At 52.9% G+C, this 12,752-nt stretch overlaps 1 protein-coding gene across 1 annotated transcript; it reads right to left on the reverse strand.

Annotated features, from left to right (window-relative positions):
* Positions 1-1,661: 1,661 nt before the first annotated feature.
* On the reverse strand, positions 1,662-5,625 carry KRT18 (keratin 18). The gene is made up of 7 exons (XM_039255129.1): positions 5,149-5,625; positions 4,290-4,372; positions 3,780-3,936; positions 3,031-3,195; positions 2,799-2,924; positions 2,242-2,465; positions 1,662-1,842 (listed from the first exon to the last, which is right to left on the reverse strand). Exons 1-7 carry the CDS (start codon positions 5,563-5,565, stop codon positions 1,722-1,724), a joined length of 1,293 nt encoding a protein of 430 aa, XP_039111060.1. The 5' UTR covers positions 5,566-5,625; the 3' UTR covers positions 1,662-1,721.
* Positions 5,626-12,752: the final 7,127 nt, after the last annotated feature.

The following is a 12,752-nucleotide window of genomic DNA, read 5'->3' on the forward strand; positions in this document are numbered from 1 at the left end:
TTTTAAAGTAATCCCCATACCCAGCATGGGGCTTGAACTCATAGCCCCAAGATCAGGAGTCACACACTCTACAGACTGAGCCAGCCAGGCCCTCCAAAAATGCGCATACTTTTGACCATTAGGCTGTGAGCTCTAGGAGGTAAGGGGTAATACCCACTTAGTTTACCACAGATATATATACTCAGCGCCCTAGCATGGAGCCTGGCATAAAGTAGGTACTTTCTAAATATTCATGAATGCACTAGCCCAGCATACCATTTCTAGAAATTTGTCCTACAGATCTACTCACATATTAGTGCATATTATAGATATTAATAGCGGATTAGTTAACATGAATCGCAACCTTTTTTTTTTTTTAATGTTTATTTTTGAGAGAGAGAGAGACAGAGTGTGAGTGTGAGAGGGAAGAGACACCCACATAGAATCAGAAGCAGAAGCAGGCTCCAGGCTCTGAGATGTCAGCAGAGAGCCCAAACTCACGAGCTGTGAGATCATGACCTGAGCCAAAGTTGGGTGCTTAACGGACTGAGCCACCCAGGTGCCCCTAATTGCAACCTTTTTGTAAAACCCAAACTACTGGCGACCAAGATGTCCATCATGAAAAGACCTGGGTTACATAAATTTGTACTGTACACACCATAGTACCAGGCAGCTGTTAATAATAGGGTTTATGATGTACAGATTAAATAGAATAGTCCTTGGCTGCCAAATGTAAGTTTTTTGTTGCTGAGACCTGAGAGAAAATCATTCTGGGGGGTCCTTGCAAAAAATGGTCCCAATGGAATTCCTGTACAGATACAGTAAATTTTATGTAAAATGATGTCATATTTTGAATGATGCCACTCAAAGTAGATGGAGGGCTAATTACTAAGGAAAGGGTCAAGAAAGTCCTAGATCTTATTTGTCAGATTGGCTTTTTCACCTTGACTGGACATTACACAGATCAAGCTTCTGATTCTTGGGAGCATTTGGAGCATGGTGATTACTCTTTGTTGCAGATTAAGAGAAGATTTGTGTGATACAGACACTCAGATGAACGATGGGGAGGTAAAAAATCATCAAAATTGTTATCGAAACAGCAGAGGTGATCGAGTGCATAGACACTGAAGTTCTGTGCCTTTCCCCTCAATAGAGGACTAACAACTTCCTATTGGAAAATGGAACATGCATGTGGATGACATATGAAAGTAGAAGAGATTCCAAATTCACTCAACTGGGGACAAAAAGTGAGGTAGGTGTGTCTACATGTACAGCTTCAGAAAGGTGTCCAACACACACTGTGATGAAGAAAGCAGCATCTGAGAGTCTGGGCTGCAGGACAGGGCGGTCCTACCCATATAAAATAAAATGAAACGCATTCATGCATGTCCAGTTTAAGAAATGATTTTACAAGTGGCTACCGCTGGAGCGGGGTGGGAAATCCTTCACTTGATTTCCTTCTTTCCCTTTGGATTTTGTGCACGTTACTTTTACACCTCTTCAATTTGAGAAGGCAAATTCTCATCGGCCATTCCCTCCTCTTTCTCACCCTTCCTCTGGCCACCCCTCCCCCTCCCCATATGAACCCCCTGCGGTCAGCGGTGACTCCTGCCTGATCAGAGATCAGACAACTGGGTCAGGGCACTGGCACGTGGTCTGAAGACAGCCAAGGAAGACACAAAGTGACCTCTGAACTTTTTATTGGTCTCCTGCTTCCCCAAGGGTACCCCGCTTCTGCTGCTTCAACGCCTCAGGACTTTGGTGTCGTTGGTCTCAGACACCACTTTGCCGTCCACGATCCTGCGGGTGGTGGTCTTCTGGATGGTTTGCAAGGAGTTGCTGGCATCCAGGGCGTCACTCAGACTGTAACGGAAGACCAAGCCCTGGTTATAAACAGCTCGGCAGAGTGGAAGGGAGTCAAGGAAGGGGAAGACAAAAGCCTCCCCTTCTCCGCCTTTATCTCCACGTTCTCTTCGGCCATTTCCTCCATAAAAGGGAGACCCGAAGCCAAACTCCATATGTGCTCTAAGTATGGCTGGGGCAGTGCAATACTCAAGTCTGTTCTCTTTTCCAAGGAGGGAGCCTCTGAAGCTATTTACTCCCTTGGAGATGCAGGAGCCCGCATGGAGCACCGGCCCAGTGTGAGTGGACATCAATGAACAGGCACGAGGCAGGTGGGGCGGATTACAAAAGCTCAGGCTTTTTGGGGGAGAAGTGTATCCTGACCCCAGCTTGTGAGGGTGGGAGGAGAGCCCCATTTACCTGAAGTCCTCCCCGTCTTCCAGCAGGCGACGGTAGGTGGCGATCTCAGCCTCCAGTTTGACCTTGACATTGAGCAAGGCCTCATACTCCTGGGCCTGTCGCTGCCCCTCTGTCCGAGTCTGGGCCAGCTCTGACTCCAGGTGCAGCAGGACCCCGTTAAGCTGCTCCATCTGCAACGCGTAGCGGGTCTCCACCTCCCTCAAGCTGTTCTCCAAGCTGGCCTTCTGCAGGGGCACAGGGAAGAGGGGCGGGTGAGCACCCGACATGGGGTGGAGGGAGCGACATGGGGTGGAGGGAGCGACGTCTCTGCAAATTTCAGCAGAGCAGTCCACATCCCACGACTGCTCATCCTTTCACTCTCGGAAACTTCTTCGAGAACTTAGGGTGTGCCAGATACTAGGGTTGTGGGTAGCAGTGGGAAAACGCAAAAAGGAACCACTCTGAGCATAAGGGACTTAAAATAGAAGGGGTAGGATATGGGCTGAGATAGGATTGGGACTGAGGCTGACAGAGGTCGGGACCAGAGTAGTTGGGGCAGGTGACATGACGGCTCTCACCAGGTTTCTCATCGAGTCCAGGTTGATCTCCAAGGACTGGGCCGTACGTCTCAGCTCCGTGAGGGTCGTCTCGGCTGCTCCTATCTCAGCGGTCTGGGAGGTCACCACGGTGGTGCTTTCCTCAATCTGCAGGGTGAGGACAGTCCTCAGGTCCCTCCTTCTCTGTCCGCCTCCCTTCCACACCCTCAGGCCCCTGCACCTAGCCTGGCAGCCCTCCCTTCCCCTTGTGCACCTGCTGGGACCAGTACTTGTCCAGCTCCTCTCGGTTCTTCTTCGCCAGCTCGTCATACTGCGCCCGGATGTCCGCCATGATCTTGCTGAGGTCCTGAGATTTGGGGGCATCCAACTCCACAGTCAACCCAGAGTTGGCGATTTGGTTTTGTAGACCCTTTACTTCCTGAAGGAGAGAGGATCAGAGTGAGGAGGGACTCAGGGCCAGAGCTCCAGGAAGGCTCTACCTCTGCCACTGTCTCTTGCGGGAGGCCTGCGGGGTCAGTTGGAGAAAGGAAGAGAGAGGATGCTCGGTTTTGTGCTCTGGGCAATGCCAGGTCTGGACTTTCTGCTCCAGATGGATAAAATGGCACCACTCAGTGCCCGTATCTATCACCTGCAAGTGGTTTCTCTCTCCTCACTTTGCTCTGTCCCTCCATCCACTCTCCTTCCACGAACCTACTCCTTGAACATTCTTCCAGGAACCTGCTGTCTCCACGTGCCCTCACCGTCCCCTCACCCTCACACCTAGTGCTGCTAGCTGCTTCTACCTTTCGTCCTCCCCTCGTTCTCTCACTCACGTCCTCTTGACCCCCTCACGCTGTCATTCAGGTGACCCACTGAGTATGGTAGCAGTGTGATTCTGAAGAGCCCAGACTGGGAGTCCTAGGCTTCCCTCTAACCTGCTTATAGGTGGCCTGGCCCATCTATCCCCCCACCCTGACTTGTTTGGCCCCCTGGTTCCTGGCCTCGCCAGTGGCCCCTGCTTGCCTCCTCATGGTTCTTCTTCATGAAGAGTAGCTCCTCCTTGAGAGCCTCAATTTCTGTCTCCAGCTGCAGCCGAGTGACATTGGTGTCATCAATGACCTTGCGGAGCCCATGGATGTCGCTCTCCACAGACTGGCGCATGGCCAACTCCGTCTCATACCTGTGGGAGTGGAGGTGAGCAGAGGGGCCTCATCTTTGTTCCAGAAACTTCTCGGCCCATGCCACCTAATAGCGCCCCCATAGCTACTGCAGACTATGGAGTTTGCAGTGACCTGATCTTGACTTAGCAACCTGAGTCAAGATCCGGGGGTAATCTTCTGAGCACTGTTTTTGGCACCGGGGCCACAGTATTCTTGAACTGCGTTACACGAATGAATAAACTGATGGAGCCCAACTCTCATCCACCCAGCTCTGACCACAGCTGAAGATGTCATTGTGAGCCCCCACCTGACCCAGCCAGTAACAGACCATTCTTAGCTCCACCCTCAGTTCCCTAAGCACCCCATGGCTTACTTGACTCTGAAGTCATCAGCAGCAAGACGGGCATTGTCAATCTGCAGAACGATGCGGGCATTGTCCACAGAATTTGCAAAGATCTGGGGGATTGTAGAAAGGTTGCTCCGTGAATGGGAAATCAATGATGGGGTGGGCTGAGCAGGGGAAGGTGTTATGTGTCTGAGTGAAACCTTCCTGGTCCCTAGGAGTAGCCAGAGGCCCTCCTTGTCTGCCTATCCGCTTCCACCAGTGCCCCTCACACTGTTCCCTCCTTTCCTGGAGTCCCAAATCCAAGAGTTCCCACGGGTCTCCCACTTCTTTGGGGCCTCTGCTGGCCTTCCCGCCCTGAAGTAACTAAGTCCCCTCCCTGGCCTCTCCATTTTTTTCCTAGTGCACCTGCTCACCTCCCCCCTGCTCCCCCCATTGGCCCCTCCCACAGGTAGGCCCTCCTGTTTACTCCTAGATGACTCAGCCTTAGCCATATCCGCTTAACCCCCAACTGCCTCCTTTGGGCCAGGAGCCAGAGGGTCCTGAGTCCTCTTTACGGGGACTTGCCTCACCCCCTTTTATGTGTCTACTTCCTCTGCAAGCCTTCCCCCCTCCCCTTCTCCCCACCTCTTGGGAAAGGGCCTAACCATGCCCAGTCACCACCCTTGGGGTCCCTGTGGACAGGGGTATGGATGGAAATCCAAGGCTTGCCAACACCCTACCTGTGGAGCAGGGGGAGGAGTCGTGGGTGGGGTGGAGATAGAAAGCGGGAAGGAGTTAAGGCACCCCACCCTATTAAAATTCCTATCTTTGGGGGAGGGGGAGGAAGAAGCAGGGAGTGGGTAACTGGAGGGTCAAACATGGCTGGGGGTGGGGTCGGCCCCCTTACCTGAGCCCTCAGCTCCTCGATGGTCTTGAAGTAATGCCCCCAGTCTCTGGCCTGGGGTCCCTTCTTCTCCAGGTGTTCCCGGATTTTGATCTCCAATCTCTGATTATCAGCCTCCAGGCTCCTCACCCTCTCCAGGTAGGAGGCCAGGCGGTCATTCAGGTCTTGCATGGTCTCCTTCTCGCCCTGGATGCCCCCTATGCCCGCCAGAGCCCCGGCCATCCCGGCGGCCATGCCCCCGGACCCCCAGCCGCCCCGGAAGCTAGAAGAGCGGGACACGGAGATCCGGGAGCCGGAGCCCCCGGCGCCTGCATAGACGCTGGCCGCACTGCTGACCGGCCGGACCCGGTGGCTGGGCGACTGCACCGATCCCACGGACCGGTAGTTGGAGGAGAAGGTGGAGTGGGTGGTGAAGCTCATGCTGTTCCAGGAGTAAGAGGAGAGGCCAGGACTCAGGCTCGGGCCACGAAGGGGCCCAGGTCTGCGACTCAAGTTATATCGCCGCAGACGGAGGGGGTGGGGACCGGCCCCGGCAGGCCCCGCCCCCGCCACCAAGTCGCGGAGGAATGCTGGGCCACAGGTGGATGTCCGCGGGACTCCACGTCCTCCGTTCCCGCCCCGAACCCCAGCCTCCCTTCCCCCAGCCTCCCCAGCACCTTCCCGCCAAGGCTACCCTCGACTCCCCCCCACCGCCGCCCCCCATAAAGGTAGGGAGTAACCTGGACGGGCCAGGGCCGCAGGTGCAGTTGGCTTTGGCAATGTAATTTCGGGGCAGGAAATGACGTTATTATACCCCCCTTCCCCAGGTAGAGGAGGTCACCGCTGGGATGCGAATTTGGGGTTTTTTGGGAGATGGGTGAGTGAAGTTGGATGTGAATCTCGAGCTACCCTCAGCCTGCAGCCCAAGGTCCCACCTGCGGAGAGGATCTGGGGGGAGGGGGGCGGCGGTCCTGGAGCCCGGGGAATAATGGGGAAGAAAAGTTTGGGGCTGGAGAAGAGGAAGAGAAGCTAATCCTGAGCCTCAGATCTGCCGTTTTGCACACTGGACCCCCACCACACTTGGTTCCCAAACATGCCCGCTTGCCCGTGTTCACTAGCACACAACTCACACACACTCACAACCCACATCACACAGATGTGTCTGGTCAAACACTCACAAACACATTCACTCTTCTGGTAGATTCAGACCCCTGGAAACAAACTGATTCTCGGCACCTCCTCCCTCTTGCACCTTTCCCCTTCACTCACTGCCCTGGAAGCCTGCCCTCGGCGGGACACTGTGATTTAAACAAGGGACACTCCTCGCTTCTAAACATCTGTGTATCAGTCTTACCTACACCCCTGGGTAAACAAATACTTCCTGAGCACTTTACAGTGCAACACATACTTGTTGGGGCCCTACTGTGTGTCAGAGCCTGCTCTAGTTGCTGCTGAGAGAACAGCAGTGTGACAAAGACTTGAAACCCTCTTGAAGATGATAAGTGTCCATGTGGGGCTGAGTCTAAGAGGACAGACATGCACGCCTAGAAATATTACAGCTGTGGGGCACCTGGGTGGCTCAGTCGGATAAGCGTCCGACTTGAGCTCGGGTCGTGATGTCGCAGTTTGTGGGTTTGAGCCCTGTGTCAGGCTCTGTGCTGACAGCTCGGAGCCTGGAGCCTGCTTCGGATTCTGTCTCCCCTTTTCTCTGCGTCTCCCCTTCTCTCTGCCCCTCCCCTGTTCATGCTCTGTCTCTGTTTCTCAATAATAAATAAATGTTTAAAATAAAGAAATATCACAGCTGAGACTCTGCCCTTCTGGCCAACCTCCTGGCCTCCCCATCCTCGTTACTAGGATTTTTCTGCAGATACTTCCCTTCCCCCCACCTCCTCAAAAGGCTCTCTGGATCCCAAGCTGGTCCCCCAGCGGGGTGTGGGTGGTGTGGGCTGAGCAGGCCGCCTCCTCCAGGAAGCTCCCATCAGGACCTGGGGCAAAAGGATGGGCTTTTGCTCCATCTGCACTGCTCCCTGCACCAGGGAGGTGAGGCACATGGCCATCCCCCTGCTGAATGAACTGGGGGAATCCTGAGGTACAGGACCTTCAAGTCTGTCACCATCAGCAGCTTGTTTGTCCGGCCGGGCCTGGCATCATACACTTCTCTGTGCTCTTTGATCCGGAGTGGACCTATTGATTCTAATCGAGCTGCCAGTTGAACTGAGGAGATAAGGGCCGACAGGAGAGTAGGTCTGGGAGAGAAAGAGGTGTAGCTGGGCCAGTGGACCCTCCAGAGAGGGGAGGCACGCATCTCAGCCGGGGGCTTGGCCCTGGATTCTCCCAGGCCTTCAGCTTTCTGGTGGGGAAAGCCTCAAAGTGCTCAGTGGAAGGTGGCCAGGGGCCGATCCGAGCCTGATCAGAGCCCGCGAAGACCAAAAGGCAAATGGATGCAAAATAGCAGACAAATGAGTGCCTCCTCGTTTTGCATGGCAGGCTTCTGGAAGATGAGAGGTGCGAGCCAGCCAGAGGGGTTTCTCCTGTTTCCACGTTCACGTTCCCCATTAGGTCCTGGAATTGTCATGTTGTGTGGAATTGCGCAGAAGATGTGAAGGTTATAACTGTGATGTATTTTTGCCAAGCTTCAGGTCAGCCGATTTGGGTTCCTTGGCTAGCTGATTGGCCTTGGGGAAGTCAGTTCACTCTGAACTTCGGTTTCTTCACTTGTAAAGGGAGAATAATAAAGTCTGTCCAGTCTCTCTCTTTGGGTGGCAGTGGATGTGCGTGTCAGTTCTCACTCATTGAACAAATACTAGTTACTTACTGCAGAGTAAGTCTTTAACACATCCGGGAAGGCAGAGGTGGGGGAGGGGGGCAATTTAAATGTAAAGATGGCTCAAGGATAGGAGTTCTAAGTCCCTTAAGACCCCTGGGGGGCTTCAAATTCCATTAGGGATCAAGCCCAGATCCCCAGATTTTTCTCCAAACTCCTTCCCAGGTGCTTCTCTGATCCCTGCCCCATTCCAGCTGCCCAGGACCCTCTGGGGCCCATGGACACTCAGTCTAGTGCAGGAGGGAAGAGCTGCCAACTGGGTCTTATCTCCCATAGCTGATGTCAGTGGCCACATTCCTGACCTCTTGCAGCATCAGGGCAAATACCAACCTCAGCCTTCCAGCATTGGCCTGCTCTTTTCCACCGCTTCTAGTTTGCTTTGTGATTCAGGGCCTTTTCACTCAGTCAGAGAGCTTGGGGAGGGCTCGGGAGGGGGCATAGAAGAGTTTCAGTCCCCAGATTCCCAGCACTGGGGGTCTGGGGTAGCGTGAGCGGCAAGGTGAAACAGAGAATAGGTGTCTCTGAGGTCGGTCTTGGGAGATGGGAGCAGAAGATGCCCTGGTGAGAAGTTTCTGGAACAAAGACAGTGTGCAGAGAGCCAGCAGAAGGGGCTCCTGGGGGAGGGGAAATGGTTTCATGACACTCCCCCCCCATCGGGCCCCCGCATTCTGATGTCCTGCTGAGGAAGAGTGGGGAACCTGAGAGGCAGGTTTAACTCCAGAGTAAGCTCACCGATGACCCTGATAAGGAGGTCAGCCCTTTCCTCCCCCTTCCCACATTCTCGGTTCAAGGGAAGGCGGAGCCGGCAGCCTGGGGGGAAACTAGATGGTTGGGGGTAGGGGACGGGGAGGGCCTGCAGTCCTTCAGGTTTTCCTTTATCATTTAGGCTGGAAATTTCCTGCTCGACCTGAGGAGGGAGGCGTTTAAAATAGCAACTGAAGTGTGTGTGTGTGTGTGGGGGGTGTCTATAGCGCAAACAGGGAGGGGATGATGTCCATCATCTTTTGGAAGGATTGAGGGGGACCCCAGCAAGGACTTCCCACAGGAGTGAGGGCTTGTTGGAAGAAGGGAGAGGTCCCTTTGGTGGGGGAGGTTGGAGGCAGTAAGGTGGGTGAGAGACTCAGCGGATCAGGGAAAAAAGTGTGGGGCAGAGTGGGACTCCCTCACACCTAGCCCTGCATCTGGAATGTAGGGGGAGCTCTGTAAAAGAGTTTGGTTTAAACAATTAATGAAAAGGGGGTGCTGGGAGAGGCTGGGTAGGCTACGGAGGCAGGGAGGTTGGTGGGGGTTGCAGCCGGGGTGGATACAGGACTGGATCTGAATCTCTTTTGAGACTCTGAGACTTTTCTGGAAGTGTCCCTAATTCCTTCTGGAGGCCCTGGTGCTGCCTTTGTGGAGTCAGGGGTGGTTTCTGAGGGCTCAGGCCAGGCCTGGATTTCCCAGGGCTGGGAGGGTCAAAGAATACTCCAGCACCTTCATATCATTGCTTTGGTTGGGTTTGTATCCAAGGGGTTATTCCCTGTGGAAAAGGAAGGAGAGAGCAGCACCGAGGGGCATGTGGCTGCCCAGGAACCTCCAGTGTGGAAGCTCAGGAAAGATTCCAGGCAATCTGGCCCTTCTCTGAGTCCCCTTTGCCCCCGGGCCCTCCTGCAGCCTTTTCTGGAAAAGTCAACTCTCATCCACCAGGAATGCCCTCTTCTCTCCCCCTCCTGACGCTGCTGCTCCTGTCTCTCCTCAGGTATGACCCTGATACCTCGATGCCATCCCCCAGCCAATTACCTCTTTCCAATTTATGCAAAATGGGTGGGGCATGGGGATGAGTATGGCCCTTGGTGTCAAAAGACTTGGGTTTAAGGTCCCACCACTGGCTGGGAGATCTTGAGCAAACTTACTTGTCTCAGTGTCCTTGGTAGAATAAAATAATAATTATACCCACTCCAAGAGTTCTCATGAGGATCCAATGAGACCATCTGTCTGGACGGGGTTTGACAACCGAGAAGCCAGTTGATTTCCTTTCTTGTTTGGTTTGCCCCATCTACCCCTGTCCTTCCCAGCCTTCTTATTTTGCCCTCACTGCCCTTTCTAGTCTTCTGCTCCCTGCTCTTCAGTCTTTCCTTTCAACCTGGGCACAGGGCAGGGACAGCTACGACTGAGTCTGTGGAAATGGAGGTGAGATGGAAAAGCAGAATGGCTGAGGACCTGTCTCAAAATCATCCCGCCAATGGCCATGTCTCCATCAGTCTCTCTCCCTTTGGCTTTGGACTTGGTAGATCTACTAGCAGGGTCTGGAAGAATTATCCTGTAAGCAGCTAGAAAGGCAAGGCTACAGCTTGGGAGAGGCATGGGGTAGGGGATGCAACACGCAGGGCCAAGGCTAGCCCTTAAGGCCTTTGCACAAACTGGAAAAAGGCAGCCCGGTCCTTGTCACCTTGGCTTGTGCATTGACCAACCTGCAGATCCAGATGTGGTGGCTCTGTCTGGAGTCACCCACCTGGAGGATTTAGGGAAAATTCTGCACGAATGAGATGGTCTCCGGAAAAAGATTGGATGAAAATGGGCAGAGGCCTAAGGCAAGAAGATGGGGAAGAGACAGAGAGAAAGAGAAGAGAAAGGGGAGGGGGCCCAGACCCTTGCCAGTTCCCAAGAAAAGACCATGAGAGAGAGGTCATGAAAGCCAAGGAGGACCTTCAAGGAGAAGCAGTCCACAGGGCAGATACAAAGAGTGATCAAAGAGGCCAAGGACACGAAGGGCACTTCCAGAAAGTGATGGAGACTGAAGGCAGGTGGCAAAAGGCTGAGGAGTGAGTGGTTAGTGACAAAGTGGAGGCGGAGTGTGGACTTCTCTCTCAAGAACTTTGTTAGGGAAGGAAAGGAGAAAAGGGATGATAGGTTATGGTAGGTAAGTGAGGTTGCTGGAAGCCTGCCTTGGGGTGGTACAGTTCAGCAAGCCTGGTCAACAGTTTCTCAAGCAGTAACAATAAAGTGTGTCTGGTGCCATGCCAAGGCAAGGCCAGAACAATGGAAGCACGAAGCAGCCACTGCTAACCTTGCCTGAGATCCTGTGGGAAGTGACATTTAAGCTGGAAGCTGAAAGGTAATAGTACTTATAGGTGGCAGAGCTGGGACTTGATATGTGTCGCCTCTACGTGCTCTTGCCTTGCTACCAGTGGGTAGAGGGGACAGAGGCAGAGGAGACTGCACCATTTGCAGTGGGATACAGGGCCTCCTCACCAGGTGTGGAGAGTTTGGGGGTCCCCTCAGAGGTGACTCGGCATAGCTCTGTGATGAGACCAAGCACACAAGAAACAGTCTCTCTCCTGGGGGATCTTTCGCTGAGTGATGAGAGGGAAAGAATGGTGGATACTCAGGGGCAAAGGGTCTAGGCTTACCACATTGTCGAAATAGCAGACTTTGGGCTGGGTTGAGTGGGGAAGCAAAGGCATCCAGGAGACCTTCGTGGAGGAGGAGGAGTCCAGTGACTGGGACTTGACAAGACTACATAGTAGCTTCCTACTACATAGCTGTAGGAAACAAGGGAGTGTGAGACGTGGCATGTCAGAGAGGGGTTCTCAGAGTTCGGGTCAGAGCAGATGATGGCATTTGGGGGTGGCTGAAAATCATGGAGTTAAGGATCTCAAAAAAGTGGATGAGGAGAGAGCTTAGATTTTGATCTGAGTTTGTGCCCTAGCTTCGCTGTTTGCCTCTGAGTGACCTTGATCACCCCATGGGATCATGGGATCATGATCTTGGGATAACTTGGGGGGTTAGTGGGCTTCTCTGAGCTTTGGTTTCCTCATCTGTTGTTGCAGGAATTAAATGTGCCTGGTGGGGCCTGAAGCACAGCAGATGCTTTTCAAGAGTGCTCCTTTGGGGGCACCTGGGTGGCTCAGTTGGTTAAGCCTCTGACTCTTGATTTCATCTCAGGTCACAATCTCAAAGTTTTGTGAGTTTCAGCCCCGCATCAGGCTCTGTGCTCACAGTGCAGAGCTTGCTTGGGATTCTCTCTCTCCCTTCTCTCTCTGCTCCTACCCTGCTCATTCTCCCTCTCTCTCTCAAAAGAAATAAACAAACTTTAAAAAGTTAAAGAAAAAGAGTGCTCCCTTGTCTCCTCCGGGAAGAACCATCAGCATGGACGTTCAAGCCTCCAGTTTGGTTCAGTTGCACGTGAGCTGGGAATACAAAGATCAGTACAAATAAATAACAATAATAATCAGGGAGATCATCATTAGAGGGAGCAGATCATTGAAGAAACAAAATACAGTGTGATGCATGGTACAAAATATTCTAAAGTACTATCAGAGGAGAGAGTACCTCATCCATCTTTTTTTTTTTTTTTAGAGAGAGAGAGTGAGAGTGTGTGTGTGTAGGAGAGGGCGAGTGGGGGTATCTTAAGCAGGCTCTGGGTTCGGTATGGAGCCGAACACAGGGTTTAATCCCATGACTCTAGGATCATGACCTGAACTAAAATCAAGAGTCATGACCGACTGACCAGGTGCCCCAATACATCAATTATTCGTAAGGCACCTACTATTGCCAGACATGGTCTAGGCTTTGAGGACACAGTATAGAAAAGACAGATAAGCTCTGCTCTCATGAGTTCATATTCTTGGTGTTGGAAGGATTGGGGTCATGGAGAACCTTATGGAGGAGGGGATGCTTGGTCAGGGCTTCAGAAAATGAATAAAAACTTGCTAGAGAGAAGTTCCTGGGTGGCTCAGACAGTTAAGCATCCAACTCCTGACTTCAGCTCAGGTCATGATCACACAGTCATGGGATTGAGCTCCCACTGGGCTCAGTGCAGAGC

This window comes from Hyaena hyaena, unplaced genomic scaffold (assembly GCF_003009895.1).
Source record: "Hyaena hyaena isolate Hyena2069 unplaced genomic scaffold, ASM300989v1 scaffold_510, whole genome shotgun sequence".
NCBI classification, from domain to species: domain Eukaryota; kingdom Metazoa; phylum Chordata; class Mammalia; order Carnivora; family Hyaenidae; genus Hyaena; species Hyaena hyaena.

What these genes read in the sequence shown, in the direction of transcription:
- KRT18 (XM_039255129.1), bottom strand. Translation starts at nt 5,565, where the DNA reads ATGAGCTTCACCACCCACTCCACCTTCTCCTCCAACTACCGGTCCGTG. An exon ending in GCTGATGACTTCAGAGTCAA is followed by an intron (nt 3,937 to 4,289) that starts GTAAGCCATGGG and finishes CCACTCCCACAG; the next exon opens with GTATGAGACGGAGTTGGCCA. An exon ending in TGAAGAAGAACCATGAGGAG is followed by an intron (nt 3,196 to 3,779) that starts GCAAGCAGGGGC and finishes TCTCTCCTTCAG; the next exon opens with GAAGTAAAGGGTCTACAAAA.